This window comes from Chrysemys picta, chromosome 1, assembly GCF_011386835.1.
Source record: "Chrysemys picta bellii isolate R12L10 chromosome 1, ASM1138683v2, whole genome shotgun sequence".
In the NCBI taxonomy this organism is placed as follows: Eukaryota; Metazoa; Chordata; order Testudines; family Emydidae; genus Chrysemys; species Chrysemys picta.
Genome location: NC_088791.1, coordinates 190,199,840 through 190,217,427, shown reverse-complemented (window position 1 = coordinate 190,217,427; position 17,588 = coordinate 190,199,840). Strand labels below are relative to the sequence as shown.

The window sequence follows — 17,588 nt, the reverse complement described above, 5'->3', positions numbered from 1 at the left end:
GAACTAAACAAAGGGACAGAGAGAGCAAAATTGTAAAATATGCATGGAGCACAATATGCATATCCTGCTTCCTTGTTAACTCTTTTCGATCTAAGACTAATGCTTCACCAATTGCCCTTAAGTGGCAAGTTAAGCAGTTAATGTCTGCTTTCCTGCCCCCCTGGCTTGCAGCATTTCTCATTTCTACTTAAAGGTACATACAGCATTCTTTAATTCATTCTATTTCTTTAATATAATTCATTTCACTTTCACATCATGGTCAATGAAGAGATTTTACCAGAGAATTGGATGAGTCTTGAACAGTAGAACTGAGTTGATCTCCATTTTTCTTTCGTTAATTGGTCTGTTCGTTTTTTAGACTCTCTCAATTTCAATACCGTATTTTTTCTTTCCAGACCTTTGAAGTAATTTAATAGATTCTACTGTCTTTGTGGATTTATATCATTACTGGTTTCCTAAACAAAGATCTATTCTGTTGCTTGGCCCACAGAGTTTAGACACTGGAGCTATGGGGGGTGGGTGGGTACTGTTTAAGTATTAATACAAAGAAGAATACATTTCTGCAGCCCAGTGTCTCCAACAATTCTGATAAGTATGGGATATTGCCTTCATTGGCAGTTTCTAGAGATATTTCAGAGCTGCAGCAGAGCTTGTGCTGGCCATGCTCCCTTCTCCGGCTTGCTGCCAGATACTCTGCCTCTGGCTGGCTTAGAACAGGCGGGGCATAATTCGCCCTCCAAAGAACCTGTAAAAGCTGCCTTCCATATGGAACACTATGATTTAGCCTGGTGTTTGCACGATAGCCCTGTCACACAGGGTGTGGGTGGGATTCTGGCAGGGAGGCATTTGCTGTAGTATCACACATGGTACTGTGCCCAAACCATTTACAGCTTTTATTGATTAAAAATGCCATCTTAAATTCCACCCGGAAATTAATGAAGAGCAAGTGCAGATCTCCTAGTACTGGTATGAGTTCTTTGCATAAAGCACTGCTTTGTAAATAGACAGCTGTGTTCTACACTATTTAAGCTTTCTAATTACTGTAAAGTTCTATGTAGAACATACTATCGAAAAGATTCATACACTTTATATAAAAAAAAAAAGTTTAATAAGACCTCAGACACCTGTTGCAATGTCCCACAGGGACATGAAGGCACTTCAAAGTCTTTCCTAAATGATGGAAGGAGTGCAGGGACCTCTGTTATCTAGCAGTATCTTCAGAAAGAAAAATCATAGCTATATAATTATTTTACTTATCTTTGAGGTATGACTAATATATCTGGTGAAAATATTTCCCAGAACTCAGCAAGCTTTTCTCATTCCCAACTTGGATTTTTCTCATTCCCAGCTCACTTGATATATTTTTCTGAGTAGGAATTATTCATTTGTTTTGGGACATGGGCTCCTATTTTTAGGAACCTTTGGACTATAGAATTACTTATTCCCCAGTTAGATATATGTTTCACAATTAGCTTCTGGGTCCTTCAAGTACATACCTAATTAAAATGTTTACTGAAGAAATCTTTATTTGTATTTTATGAGCAGAACCTGCTCTTCTCTGATGGCCATCTGAAAGGATAGGCTTTGTACAAAATCAAGATTTTTAGATACTGTGATTTTTCTTTTGTACTTGGCATTTTCAATATGCACAGAGTTTGAGTATTTCCAGCTGCTCTGGGTATGCCTACATTCTTCATATGAACGGTTGTATCATATAAGAATCATGTAGAAAGGATCTTTCAGTAGTTAGTTAATTCTTTGAAACGTAGGATTTTGATGATTTCATTATGAAAAGTAAACATCACAATAAATGACTTCCATGCCTGGAGTCAGTGTGGATGGGACAAAAATTTGTAGATCCCTTTACTTTATATGCTTTTTTCTGTTTTTCTAGGTGATATTGATGACTATAGTACTGAAGTGGAAGAAATTTTTCCTCAACATCTACAGCCTGGTACAAGTTCTGGTCTTGGAACCTCACCAGGCTCTTCACCTCGTTCCAGTCCCTGCCAATCACCCACGTTGTCAGATGGACCGCTACCCACCCTTCCAGTTAGACCAAGTCGAGCACCTACAAGAACTCCTGGACCACCTATATCCTCACAAAGTATGTATCATATTACATAAGTCAGACAACTATATCTCATTCTAGTTACCTACAACTTGACCTTGAAGAATATAGTAAATATTAAACTAGTTAGTAGGTATTTTATCAGGGTTACATATATTCAAGGTCAAGTTGTAGGTAACTAGAATAAGTGAAGTAATCTGTTTTATACCTCCAGTGAAGAACCCTGTGACATGGTGTATCAGTATAATCCTCATTTATTTTAACCACACTGATTAGATAAACGTTTCTCAAATGTGGCCACAGCCTCCTGGCTGTTGTTGAGGTGGACAGCAAAGCAGCGGCTCCTCCCCTGGGGCTGCCTGCAGGGGTCCCCCAGCCACAGGGTTTTAGACTCCATCCCTGGACTCACCTCCAACCCCCCCCTCCCCCCCGCCATCACCTCAACCCCCACTGTCTCCTCCAGACCCCATCACCCCTGGCCCTCATTCCTCCTTACCCACCTCCTCATCCAGGGCTTAATTTGTCTCCCAGCATGCCAAGGCTGAGTAAGTCTGCTGTGAAAAGTGATATTAACAAATATCACTTTTCACAGTAGCAGACTTACTAACTAGCAATCTTTAAAAAAAAAAAAAAAAAAAAACCAAACCATGCAAAGTACCTTATTTTTTTTCTATTCTGTTTATGTCCAGTAAAGAATAGACAACTGTACATTATTTTTATTATTGAGTCTGCAAAAAACCATACATAAATAAATTACAATGATCTGGACATGTATATGTGCATATCTATTTGTTTTTCCTAAAGTTAATTAAGTGTGTTAGGAAAAATTCTCAGAGCGGCCACCAGCAAGAGTTGGGGGTAGCACTCTGAGGCCACCAAAAGATATGTTGAGAACCCCTGGATTAGATACATCTCATTTCAGTGAAAAGTGAATTTGTACCATTATGATACAAGGCAAGATTGTTGCATGACTTAACTTCAATTGGTAGGAGAAGGAGCTTTGTGTATATGATTTTCAGTTTAAACAGCTTAATCTTAGTGATAAGAATGGGAATAGGGAACTGTAATGATATTTTGGCACTTTAAAAAACGTTGCCACACAAATTCATTTTTAAACAGTTTGTTTGTGTTACTGTAATGGGAAGTACTTTTTTACAGTGATCATGCTTATCTGACAGAATACCCTCCAAATTGCCTTTAAAATTTCCCTTTCTCCAAGGAAATAAGCAAATAAAGAAAGCCTGGGTTGAAATAGAATGGAAATGTATTTGATGAAATGTGATTTATAAGAACCCTTAAGGTACCCAGAAAACACGTAATGGTCAAACTTTTTGTCAGATATCATTCCTAATCAACCTGTGAATTAATTCACACTCTCACCAAAGTCCATTTCTCTTATTCTTGCTTCCCAGAAACTTCGATGCCACATGACAATGCAACACGATCACAGTGTGTGTATCCATAGTTGGTGGTATTGACAGAAACCTTTACAAAAAACTTTTCAATAGAAAATCTTTAGCGCTTTTTTTTTTAACAAGGTCATTAAATATGTGCTGATTTTCTTGATCAGGTTCTCCAGTTGATTTTCAACCAATTACACAACAGAAAGAGTCTACTCAGAGCTTAGAGCCTAAACGTCTTCCTCCCCCTCGCCCAGTGGCACCACCTACCCGGCCTGCTCCACCACAGAGACCACCCCCACCATCAGGTAATGCAGTCATGTATACCACACAATGGGCAGTCTTTTGATGTACAGTTTTATTTAAGTCTGTGTGATTTTATTTATTTATTTGGCCAGTTACCTTACTGACCTTTTCTTTACAAAATATATTAGATCCGTTTAACTAATTTTAAAAAATGGAATTTTTCAGCTAGATTTTACATATCACAGCTACTTTTTAGGATTACTTTTTAATACACAATTGTGCTAATTATTTCGAGTAAGGAATATCGGCTTCCAATGGATGTTTGTATTTAACATTTTCATTATCTACGGCATTTTAATGTTTCTTTAAAAACTAATTCTTAATCTTTTGATTTCACTAATTTAATTCAAATGTTAATGATATTCCTGTTAACTTTTGAGTAAGTACAGATTGCATATATATGTTTAATATAGTAAAGTTAATCACTTTAGGGAAAAGCATATTTAGATAAATTGGAAGTATAAGTAGTGGAGCATTAAGAGAAACTGGATGTTGAGAGAGCATATATGAGCCATGTAACAACTAATCAAAGTGACTCTTGATGTTTGTAACTTTCTCATTCTTTTTTCTCCTCTTTTTTATACTGATGCTTTTTCTTTAATGCTGCGTACATTTCTTATATACTATAAGGGGGTAGGAGTCCTGCACCTGCTAGAAAAGAATTTGGAGGTAATAATATAATTGTGTTTTCAAACATGACTAATAAATAGCAAAACATCTATGGCTATTAATATAACAGTATATTTATCCTGAGACTATTTAATCTGATGCTTCCCAAAGGCAGAAGTTGATATGTGTTGTGGCATATATTCAGTTACTTTAAAAAAATAATTCCTTTTAAAAAGCAATATATCTTTTTTTTTTTTTTCCTGAGTCCTTAAACTCTATCCTCTCTCTAGAATTACAGTTTAATCCTAGGACAGCAGCTACTACTACTACTCGATGAGTAAATAAGGAGCATGACAATATTTTTTCAGCAGTTATTTACATGCTATAGTCATGTCAGTTAAAATTGGTCCTGACCATCATAATTTAAACGTAGTCAGTATGCGCAACACACTTTTTAAAAATATAAAGCTGTCTTAACTTCAGACCAGATGTTTTTCTCCATGAGGAGCATGGTAAAAAGGATGATCGTGGTTAACTGATAGTCATTCAGGTAGGTAGTAACATTTCACAGATTAAGACTAGTTCATCCACAATACCTTCTCTTGTGGTTTTAAGGTAGAAAAATCAGTAGAGAAAATTGTTTAGTTTTATATTATTTAAAAAAAGTTACTGTAAAAAACAAAGTTAAATGGAAATTAGAAGGAACAGTCACAAGAGTGAAATGCATGCAAATTGCATGAAAAATTTTTTAAAAACACCATTATAGAGAGACAAACTAAAAAAGGGAAAGGAGAAAAAAAAAGTACAAGGGCCAAAAAAAGGCACCATGGCTAAATAACAGATTGAAAGAGGCAGAGAGAGAGAGAGACAAAAAAATCTTTTAAAAATTGGAAGTCAGGTCTTACTGAGGAAAATAAAAGGGAGTATAAACTCTTGCAAGCCAAGTGTAAAAAAGGATAATTAGGGAGGCCAAAAAAGAATTTGAAGAGTAACTAGCAAAAGACACAAAAATTAACAACAAAATATTTTTAAGTACATCAGACGCAGGAAGCCTGCCAAACAATCAGTGGAGCCACTGGATGATCAAGGTGCTAAAGGAGCACTTAAGGTAGCGAAGCCTTTGAGGAGAAGCTATATGAATTCTTTGCATCGGTCTTCACTGCAGAGGAATTGGGGGAGATTCCCACACCTGAGCCATTGTTTTTTGGTAACAAAAAGGGAACTGTCACAGATTGAGGTGTCAATAGAGGAGGTTTTGGTACAAATTGATAAATTAAACAGTAATAAGTCACCAGGATCAGATGGTATTCATCCAAGAGTTCTGAAGGAACTAAAATATGAAATTGCAGCGCTACTAACTGTGGTATGTAACCTGTCGCTTAAATCAGTCTCTGTACCAGATGACTGGAGGATAGCTTATGTAATGCCGATTTTTAAAAAAGGCTCCAGAGGTAATCCTGGCAGTTACATGCCAGTAAGCCTAACTTCAGTACCAAGTAAATTGGTGGAAACTCTGGTAAAGAACAGAAATATCAGACACGTAAATGAACACGATACGTTGCGGGGGGGGGGGGGGGGGGTGTCAACATGGCTTTTGTAAATGGAAATCATGCCTCACCAATCTATTAAAATTCTTTGAGGGTGTCAAAAAGCATGTGGATAAGGATGATTCAGTGGACTTAGAATTCAGAAACTTGAAGTATGTCTCTGACAAGGTCCCTCATCTAAGGCTCTTAAGCAAAGTAAGCAATCCTGGGATAAAAAGGGAGGTCCTCTCATGGATCTGTAACTGGTTAAAAGATAGGAAGCAAAGGGTAGGAATAAATGGTCAACTTTCATAGTGTAGAGAGGTAAATAGCGGGGTCCCCCAATACTCTGTATTGTATTGGGACAAGTGCTGTTCAATATATTTATAAATGATCTGGAAAAATGGGTAAACAGTGAGGTAGCAAAGTTTGCAGATGATACAAAATTACTCAAGATAGTTCAGTCCAAAGCAGACTGTGAAAAATTACAAAGGGATCTCACTAACCAGCATGACTGGGCTAACAAAATGGTAGATGGAATTCAGTATTGATAAATGCAAAGTAATGCACATGGGGAAAACACAACTATACATATAAAATGATGAGGTCTTACCACTAAAAAAAGAGATCTTGGAGTCATTTTGGATAGTTCTCTGAGAACATCTGCTCAATGTGCAGCGGCAGTCAAAAAAGCTAACAGTGTTGGGAATCATTAGGAAAGAGATAATAAAACAGCAAATATCATAATGCCACTACATAAATCCATGGTACACCCACAACCTTGAATACTATGTGTAGTTTTGGTCACCCCATTTGAAAAAAATATATATATTAGAGTTGGAAAAGGTACAGAGAAAGGCATCCATATGAGCTTCCATATGAGGAGAGATTAAGAAGACTGGAACAGTTCAACTTAGAAAAGAGACGACGAAGAGGGGATATGATAGAGGTCTATAAAATCATGGCGTGGAGAAAGCAAATAAGGAAGTGTTATTTACCCCTTCACATAACACAAGAACCAGGGGTCACCCAATGAAATGAATAGGCAGCAGGTTTAAAACAAACAAAAAGAAATATTTCTTCACACAATGCACATTCAACCTGTGGAACTCATTGCCAGGGGCTGTCGTGAAGGCCAAAAATGTAACTGGTTTCAGAAAAGAATTAGATACGTTCATGGGGGCTAGATCCATCATGCCTAATAGGCAGGACGGTCAGGGATGCAACCCCGTGCTCTGCATGTCACTAGCCTCTGACTACCAGAAGTTGGGATTGAGCGAGCGACAGGGATGGATCACTTGATAATTGCTCTGTTCTGTTCATTCCCTCTGAAGCATCTGACACTGGCCACTGTTGGAAGACAGGATACTGGGCTAGATGGACTATTGGTCTGACACATTATGACCATTCTTATGTTCTTATGAAGATAGCTACTTAAACTTGATTTCAGAACTTCAGGTATAAAATAACTGAATTGGAAGGTAATTCTGGGTATTCATATATGCGTGAACATACTATGTGTGTCACTCATTTTTAAATTTCCCGTTACTTCCACAAGAGATTCTTGAGTGAGAGTTAAAGTTAACATGTACCTGCTTGCAAGAAGGCACATGTTCCAGAAAAATAAAACTGCAGACTTTTGGTGAGTCTTACAAAACAGGATAAATGTTGTACACAGTACATAAGTTAACAACTCGTATTTTTATTGTATTGAGCCATAGATGTACGTAGCACTTAAATACATTTGAGTGGGGAGGACAAGGAAGCATTTCTGTGGCAGTTTGATTTATTTTATTTTTTTTAAATGGCAGCTGTTTGAAACTTTTCCTGGATTTGGAATGTTAGAATAAATAATGGGGAAATGGATTATTGAACAGGTGGAGGTGGCTAAAGGCATATTAAAATTGCATGTGGCTGTGCAATTCATCACATGGCTATAACTTATATATGCACACAATTAACTTCTGTATGTGTGTTTACAGATCTGTTATTCACAATTATCTCTACATGTATATTTTAAGTTAGAACATTGTAGAACACAAACCCTTTCACTCAATTTCTCAAGTTTAGATAGGTATAAGAAAGTGTGTTTATGGTGCATCAGTCAAGCTGTCAAAATCCAGATTTGCCAGCATTTGGTAATCTGTAGTTTAAGATGAACCATTTTGGTTTTAGTTAAAATATACAATTTTAGAAAGCAGCTAATGTTGCACTTTCTGCATATTATTATATGGTTTGCTTGCATCATATGCCCTTGCCAAGTATTTTTCTGTACAATGACAGAATCCTCTCTATCCTACCTTCAGCCTAAGCTGTGAAAAAACTAGTGTGTCACTCAATGAGCATTGCAAATTATTATTTCATTCTTCTGTAACTAGTAAATTAAAATTGTCATGCTATCTTTCATTTCCCATCCTGGCCATACATTCATCTCATTCTTTCTACCTTACTCGTCCCTTCTCTACTTCCCATGCACAGCTTCATGCCTTATGCCTTGCTGCTCCATACACTTGGAATAGGCATCCTCTGTATCTTCTTTCAATCCTTCATAAAGTCATCTCTTCGAGCAATTCCTCCTTTCTTCCATCATTGTCCAATCCTGTGACACCTCTCCTTAAACTGTTGTCCTGTGTCTCATTTTGTTTCTTTCATCTTGTTTAGAACGTAAACTGTTTGGATCTGATCTATATTTATAATGCATGGTGTAGGTGGTACTACATACTGTAAAAAATGTTGCAGCACTTGGTATACAATAAATATCAAATTCTGATCATAGACCCATGCAACACATACACTGATGTGAGTTAAGGATAGCTTTCATGTCCTCTTTAATTATAAATTGATGTACTAGTATGCATGTAAGTTGAATCCTTAACATCATTTTAAACATAGACACCTTATGTGATAGTTTTGCCCATAATAATGTTTTTGGGGTTTTTTTTTAACCTTTTATCTCAGGCACTTTACATCTTCAGGGTCTGTGGCACTCCTTCTTGTGCCGCTGTAAGCTTTGAAGACTCCTCGTGGGACTCTAAGCTTTCCCACAGTGTAATTATGTCTTGCATCTGTATTAGGAGTAAGCTAGAACTCAAGGGGTTTTTTTTGTCTTCAGCTTTTAGATATTTGCAAATGAATAATGCTTTTGCCTGATCATTCAAGCTATGATTGTCATTGGGTACCTTATAATAATAATTTAATAAATAAAATTAGCTTTCAGTTGTTTGGAATTCAGGATTCAGTTAGCATATTTTGTAGTGCCTTACATATTTATGGTTTAGAAACACATTAAGTAATTTCTTACAGAATATGAAGAAAGTTAATGATTGTGACTTGTCACCGTTGTATAATATTTTTTCCTTTAGCAATACCAAGTTCTGTACAGAGAATATTTCTGTTTAACTGTACAAACGGCTAAAAGTTGCCTTTGTCAGTTTAAAAACTATTGTTAAAATGGAGTTAAATTTGAGGGTATGTACCAGTAACGTAGAGTGAATACGTTACAGGGACATTGTTATTATCCCAAAAACAAATATTATAAAACCAGGAAATGTATAGTTAAGGTTTACCTTAAAAGAATTACAAACACATTAAGGTATGAAGATACGCAGTTTATATACCCACACAACCTTTACTCCACCTTGTGGTGATGTCATGAAATAACCAGACAGTTAAGGATCAGTGCATAATGTTTGTACTCCCAGATTAGGCTAAACCGATTTCAAAGACCTATTCAATTTTTATTTTTATTTTTAATTTCCCCCTTCTGGTATGTCTGTGGGGCAGAGTTAAGGTTGTTTGGATGCATTAGGACATGGCAATCATTTTGAAAATAAATAATTCTTTGTGGAATTCTGTTTAAAACAAAAAACAAAATTCTGCATCCTTTACTGAAGAAATTTTCAGTAATGAAGAAAAATGGCAAAAAAGACCATTAATTTAAAAAAAGTTTTGACATAGGATGCTAAATTTCTGAAAGGAACACTTTTAAAAAAAAATTCACTCTAATTAACAGATTTGCTTGTTAAGTCTCAGAAAATTCATTCAGTACTCAAGAGTAAGTGCTGTAATTTAAGTGTAAAACTCAACTCAGCCTTAACTATAGACTAGGGACTGGCGCTTCCATAATTTGGCTGTATCTGCTGTTGCTGTGCTAGGATAGTAGTGCTCCCAATGTTATGACCAGAGTGTTGGGACTGCTACTGTGCCAGTAGGCTCACACTGGGGGCAACTATATAATGAAGGAATTGTGGGGGCAGCCAGTCTGGTAACTGGAAGAGAGAAAGATGGGGAGAATAATCTTCATGCTGGACAAAATACATTTTTTAAATATTGGGAAACAAACTTAAACAAGCTTAAAGAAACCCAAAAAAACCCTCTTCTAAGGACTAGTGGAAAGTGGACATTGACTAATGTGGTACCAGAATACTGTCATTAATCAAAACAGTAATTTGTTTATTGTGAAAAATAAACACAAAACAAATTTCAACGTTCTATCAGAAATAATTCATCCAGTATACACAACAATGGATTACACCTATCAGTTTCACTCCTTAAAGGTTTGTTCCTTGGAAACAGGGCTGTGAAGGAAATGTGAGACACTAGAAGAATTTCAGTCACAAGGCTCTTTTTAAGACTGTCAAAGCAAATGTCAAATGGTATTTTCCTCCACACGCTATTTAAAAAAAAAAATCAAGAGGTGTATAAACTACAATAAAAGTGAAAAGTTATACTGTAACCCAAAAGACAGAATTTTTGTAGAGCTTTTTCACTATTGTTAAAATAGAAATCCTGGTGTAACGTTAACTATTAACATCAAGGGTAGCATTAGTGGTGGAAGTTGGGGTCATTTGATCCAGGGGTTCCCAATATATGGTTCCCCACATTATGATCTTTTAATTTTCAGTGTTTTAAAATCCATGTGTCTATTGGTATGCCAGAACAGAGTCAGGGGTATACTTGCTGTAAATTTGGTGTTGTTTAGTCCAAAGGTTTCTCAAATACAACCTCCCATAGGGAGCTGATTTTAATTCAAATTGCTCTAAAACTCGCATGCACAGTGAGATTGTTTTGAAAACTTGTATTCCACACTGGGAGCTGAGGTAAACATTGGGAGAGGGGGGAGGAGAACACTCAAGTAGATGAACGAATCAGTTCACACCTCTGCAGTGAGGAAGATTGTGCAGAGTCTCTTCCTCCTACACTAGCCCCTGAGGTAGAGTATGGAGTCTGGGGCTTCCTTCCACTTCTCCTTTCTGCCTCCAACTGGTAGATGTGTTCAGAGCTCATCAGTTACTGCCTTCCTCGCTCCCTTGCTGAAGGCATGGAGGGGGTACAGAAAGAACAGAACTGGTAGCTGAGTGGCAGTGAGATGTTCCCAGGAAGCCTTCTTTTGCTCCCCAATCATGCTCTCCTCTCTACCACACCTTCCTCAAAAAAATAAGGGAAATTCACTTCCTTAACACAGAGTTATGGTTGGTAGCAGTGCCTTGTCCCCTTTCAGAATACTGAGTGCACCTATACTTAAACCTCTGAAAACGAGGAAATACAGGATGAAGTTACACACAAGTCCCACCCACAACATTAGCAATGCCCACTTTGAGTGAGTCTCCAACCTGCTCCTGGCAAATTTTTGTAGCACTCTGTCCTTCCAGATGCTCTGGGAATACAGCATATGGGTACGGAGGAGAAATCATCAGTGTGTGGCTTCACTAAGGCAAAAGTTGCATTTAAGGCAGTCTTAGTGAAGACTAGCTGACTCTGCCTGGCCTCTACTTGACCACTGAGATCTACTAATGAAAGGGACTATATAAAAGCTAGGTAATAATAATATAATATTTACTCTGCACAAATCACTCTATAGGTCCCAGATGTTACCATCCCTTTATCCATATCCTAAGGATTACCTCTGGAACATCCCCTGCACTTGGGTCTGTCTTGTAGTGCGGTGTTGTGTGCCACCAGACTACTATTTTCACAATCCAAATAACTCAGAATAGAAACAAGAGTCCCTCGGGCCTTTGGGCATAGCCACACCTCTCCTCATACTTCAGTGTGAACTGTGGGAATCTACTGCAAGATATAGCTGCCCCTAATACAGTGAAGGTCAGTTGGTGTGCATACAAATGAATGAAAGAATACAGTTTTGAAGAACACTATATACCTGGTAAAATATCACATGTACTTAGTCATTCCTCATGTCTGCTTAGTATAGGGCAGCCCAGCCTGAAACATTGGGCTCATCTACATAGAGAACTAACCCCCTGTGTGGACACTTTATTCCAGAGTAAAAGTGACTTTATTACGGTATAATTACTCCCACATAAGTATAGCAGTATAATATAATTAAGATATTTTGTAAGAGTGCAAGGCTCTGCCAGTCAACTTTAATTATGCCTTAACAAAATTTTTAGACAGTGAATATAGCAGAAATTTTAATTCTCTTCAACAAAAATGTAAAACTGAAGCCATGTAATATTTCTAAACATTAACTGAATTGTTGAGTTATTTCCAATTAGTGTGACTTTCTTGTGCTGCTGCAAGTGGTAAGAGTGCAATATGGTTAGGCCACTTAAAAATTCCTTAAATATGAAAGCTCTTTTGTATGTTATGTCCTGTATGTTTCTGCCTCTTTTCAGTCTGCTGCTTTCCTTATGCAATATACAGCTTCTCTTCTTTCTCTGAAAAGGTCTTGGAGCTCCTCCCAGTCCTGGGGTAGCTAGGAGAGAAATAGAAGGTAACAATGATTTTTGCATGGTAGAAATGAATCTTTACATTAATATCTGAATGACATTAGTGACCTCGCTGCTTAAAGACATTCTTGCTGTTTAAGTCCATCAGTTTGTTGTGTAACTCCTAAACTTTTATCCTTCTACAGTATATTTTTCCAGCCTGTTTTCTATTTAATTACTTGCATTTGTTGGTTGTTTGCAACTTTATGAGTCAAAATTCATTCATGAAAGATTAAGTGAAAAAATTAAACCATGGTAATGAAAACTTTCGAGATTTAATCTCAGAATTGTTTAAAATAATTCAGAAGGGTATGTGTATGTGTGCAGGGATGGGTTAAGGTGAAATCTTTTAAATAGGTGCTTAGAGGTATGTGTTCTAGGCAGAAGATTTAGGAATAAAAAATATTTTATCTGTGACTAAAGCAGGGCTCTAGCAAGTTCTTTTTTCTCTCTCTCCCTTTTAAACAAAGAACTGAATGTCGTGTAATTTCAAGGGAGTAATTTTCACTAAAATATTTTAGCACACTGAAAATAGAGTATTGCTGCAGTGGGAGGGGCTAGCTACCCCGCGTAAATGCCTGTTTCGAATGGGCTCGTACTTGATACAGCTAGACCCTCCCCGTACCGCCATGGCTACATTCAATCTTCAGCGTGCTAGCTTAATTGGAGTTAGCATGGATATGTCTACTCCAACTGGAAATTACACCTTCCAGCTCTAATGTAGACATACCCTAAGGCCATGTCTACACTAGAGAGCTTACAGCAGCATAGCTGTACCGCTGCAGCTGTGCTGCTGTCAGATCTCCTGTGTAGCCACTCTGTGCCGATGGGAGAGAGCTTCCTGTCCACATAATTAAACCCACCCCCAACAAGTGGCGGTAGCATGTCTCCCACCAACATAGTGCTGCTCACACAGTGTCACTTATGTTGTTTGGGGGACGGGGTTTCTACACCCCTGAGCAGCATAAGTTTTACCAACAAAAGTGCTAGTGTAGACATAGCCATTGAGAGCAGAATTATCTGCCAATGAGAGCAAATTTAACCAATTAAGAGCTGCCTGTCTTGAGATTAGACACACCCATTATTCGGCATCCTTTAAGTTACCACAGCTGATATTCTAACTGGGACCTTCATGATTAATAGGCAGTAGATCTGTCACTAGTGAGCCTCTCTCCCTTCCTGAGGCATTCAGAGGTGTGTGTTTGTGTCAGTTGGAAAGAATTTTTTTTTTAAACATACTTTGCACTTCATAATTTGAGTGTTGCGTTCAAGGCTGATCATCAGAATCATCATTCAAATGTTGACCTCATTGTCAAAATGTTGTGTCCAATAACAGGAGGAAGTTAGAGCCAGGAATCTGTACATGAATTCTTTAACTCACTGAACAACGTACAGTTACAGACAGACTTTGTTGAGACCATGTTTTTGAATCAGCTCCTCTTCCTGAAACTCCTCCTTTTTGAACGTATAGCTGCCATTGCTGCAGAATATGCTACACAGTACAGCAACTTTCCTCTAACAGAGGCAATCTTAACCCTAATATCAATAACATAGGCAATATCTGCAGAAAGAGATCTCACACAAAGGTTTTTTCATCACTAATGCAATCCTATTGTTCCCATTTCTGTTAGTGATAGCATACCATTATTGCGTAATATCAGTTTGCACCTGATCTGTCAATGAAAATCTCATTTGTGACTGATTTTTCTTCATGCTTCAAAGTTCAAAAAAGCCCTGGAACACAAAGAAAAGATAACTTAGGTAATACAGATAAATGTTTGTTTTGCATTAATTATATTACAGAAAATTTCAACTTAGAAATATGTCCTAAATCAATGGTCTCTAATGGCTTTGTTACAGTTCGTAGTCAGCCTCCACCTCCAGCCGGATTCACAAGCACAGGAACTGCTGGATATAGTGCAGCCAGACCGGTAGGCATTCAAACTTTAAATAATTTTCCTTTTGAAGTTTTTACACTGTATTAGTTAGCTGAGAGGTTTTCTTAGGAATGGTGTTATGGATGAGAGAGATGTAAAATTGAGTGGATATCTTACAAGTTGTGTGAGGAGACACAATCTTAAATCATATTCATGCTGTGTTCAGACTGTAAATACACCAATAAAGATTTTGAGCTGACTGTGTATTGCCTTGGACCTTGTATAGTAATTTACACATGCAAAGTATAGATAAAACTTTATCAAATAAAAGTGATTGTGCTTTATGGCCACTTTTAAATAACAACTCAATGTGTGAAGCAGACTCAGACACTTTATAGTTATTTTGTATGTTTTATAATCTTGTTTAAAATGAGATGATTTGGAAGGATAGGATTTATCATCAGTGCTTATGTGCATTCTGAAGTCTACAATTAATTGATGTATAATGGTGGTTGTACCTTGATTTTAATCAACTTTAACACTTTGCCTGGGATCTTTGTATAACTGTGAAGGACTCGGTTGATTGTACAGTAGCCTTTAGTTCCTCTTTGTGCAGTGTTAGTGTGAACAAATTGAAATACTGCGTACAGTTTTCAGTAGTTTGGGTACTTTTCTACAAGTAAGAAATCAAAAAATAGAGAGAGGGTCAAGAAAAGGGCAACTAATATTATCAAAATTGGATGGAATGACCTATGAGCAGGCAAGCTTGACAGCTACTAGTCAAAGGACTAAACTTGCTAACCAAAGGCTGATACGAAAAATTGTTGTTGGAGCAACAACTGACATTCAAGGGTGAAGCTCAGCCCATAGCTGGTGGTCTTCAGGGCTCCACTATTTATATCACCGCTGGGTAGTGGGTTTCAGATAAATTTGAAGCCACCCACATCTCTGGCTCCTAGAAGGGAAAATGAATACTTGCAAACTCTTTATTTCTTCCCACCTGCCCCAGAAGCCTCCTAATTGTGAGAGGGACTTGAGTGCTCTGTCGCATTCACCTGCAGTGAGTTGGCAAATACTTTTTCCAAGAGTTGCCTATGGGGAAAAATTAAAAGGGGTTGGATATTGTGGCAAAGTCAGACTGCACAGCTCTAAGAGAGTGGTGGAATCCGTACTAGAATGGTAAAGACCCTTTTCTCCATGAGCTGAAAAGAAGCTACCTCAGGTCAACTAGGGAAGCCGGAGTCCAATTAAGGGCTGCTTGTGACCTTTAAAAACCCCTCTTCTGGTGAGAGAGAGGTGGAGAGATGAGAGAGAACCTGCAGCAGGGAGAAAAGACTTCTCCTGGGTGGAAAGCTTCTCTCCTCCCAGCAACCAAGCTAATTGCCTGTTTGGGGAAGAACTGGCACCCAGCATCACAAGGCAACATCCCAGAGAGGGGACAGGGAAAGGTATTCCCTTGTTCTGTTGTGAATTTGTTTCTTTGGTTTGGCTGAAGAGTACTACTCCCTGGGCCTTGTAAATATTGGGGGGGGGAGGGGGAATACCCAAGTGAAGAATAAAATCTTCCTTAGTGGAACTGATTTACTCCAGGTCCTTCCACCACAACCCCACAACCCTGACAAAGGGGGGAAATGCTGAGCCCAACAAGGCAAAGGAGGTGCCTTGCCACAACATATATATTTTGTTAAAAAGACTACTAAGAGGTGAGAACTGTCTACAAATATCGGAGATAATTGTTTAAAGCTTTGCTGATGCTTCTCACAATGCTTTGCAAAATATCCTAGGAAGAACCTGTATAGTATTTACTGGGTTGTGGAAGGCTTGTATTTATTAGGACATTTGCATGAAAAACGGGAGCTCTGTTGCTTAGGAGATGTCTGCTCCTTCTGTTTGTTCCTCACTGCAATCACAATAGCCATTTCAGAGGAAAATAAACGGCAGTAGCATATTCTAGATAGAATATTTTTGTGTGTGTTTGAGGCATTAAGTGCCCATCAATTTGTGAAAGAAAGCAGCTATGGAATAAACTTGTTAAAGGGAATTTAGGCTAAATATAAGGAAATATTTTTGAAAATAAAAATCACTTAGGCTATATTTTGGTCTTCTAAAGGAAGTTGTAGGGAATTCCACCAAAAGAGCCATTTACAAAATGCTTGAAGATATGCGGGGTTAAGATGTTGTTGGGTTTTTTTTGTATCAGTGTCTGCCAGTACATTCTGTTTCCTAGTGAACTGACGAGGAGAGAGGCAGATCCAGACCAATCACTTTTTGGCTTTGGAGTTAAGCTCTGTCTCCTTAATTTCTTGGATACTTATAGCATTTTATCTAAACAAAACAAAAGGCAGCAAAATTGAAAATTTACTTAAATTTCTAAATTGACTCCTTGGCCTTTCGCTGGCTATTAGAGAATGTTGTCGCCCTTCTCTAAGGCACCTCAGCAGTGCTCCTCTTTGGATAGGCTCCCAAAATGACTGACAAGACAGAGGCCAAGGCTAACAGTCCTGAAGAGACTGCTTAGGTCATGTCTGCATGGTAGGACAATGCACACTGTGGGAGTGTGACTTCTAAAGCACTCTCATATGTTGTGCATTAATTGGTCCGTGTAGACTACTGGTGCGCACCAGGGAATTTTTAGATAGTATTGTTTGAAACAGCACTATGTTAAAGAGCGCTAGAGAACTATTAGTGCATACCTGCAGAGTTTACATAGACCAATTAAGGTTCAATATGTTAGTGCTCTTTAGAGATCACACCCCTGTAGTGCGCATTACCCTACTGTGTAGACATGACCTTAGCCTGCATAGATCTCCTCTTAGGAGGTACTGAAGGGAATTTTTGCCTCTACTGCAAATAGCTCCAAAGTTTTCTTCCATTATCAATACAGCACAAGAACTCAATAGCCTACCACCAAGTCAGCACTTAAGTTAGATCACCAAGTCCTAGGCAGGAGATAATCAGTTCTGAGATCTCCTCAATCCACATGGCTTGATGGCCTAGCTGCTGACCAGGAGGAAGATGTGTTTGGGAGAAACCATTGAGGAAAAGTCCTTGCTAGCCATAAAGTTGAATCT

General features: G+C 38.0%; 1 protein-coding gene across 15 annotated transcripts in view; it reads left to right on the top strand.

Moving 5' to 3' along the window:
• The window catches only part of SYNJ1 (synaptojanin 1), a 118,659-nt gene that overhangs the window by 81,475 nt on the left and 19,596 nt on the right, over window positions 1-17,588 (top strand). For 8 of the 15 annotated variants that reach the window (XM_065577041.1, XM_065577032.1, XM_065577027.1 and 5 more), the window contains 6 exons: window positions 1,895-2,107; window positions 3,642-3,779; window positions 4,408-4,446; window positions 12,598-12,645; window positions 14,363-14,401; window positions 14,501-14,571. In XM_065577041.1, the coding sequence (XP_065433113.1) occupies window positions 1,895-2,107; window positions 3,642-3,779; window positions 4,408-4,446; window positions 12,598-12,645; window positions 14,363-14,401; window positions 14,501-14,571 (548 nt within the window). The remainder of the gene's footprint in view (window positions 1-1,894; window positions 2,108-3,641; window positions 3,780-4,407; window positions 4,447-12,597; window positions 12,646-14,362; window positions 14,402-14,500; window positions 14,572-17,588) is intronic. The other 7 variants (XM_065577012.1, XM_065577005.1, XM_065577060.1 and 4 more) reach the window with 4 other exon arrangements.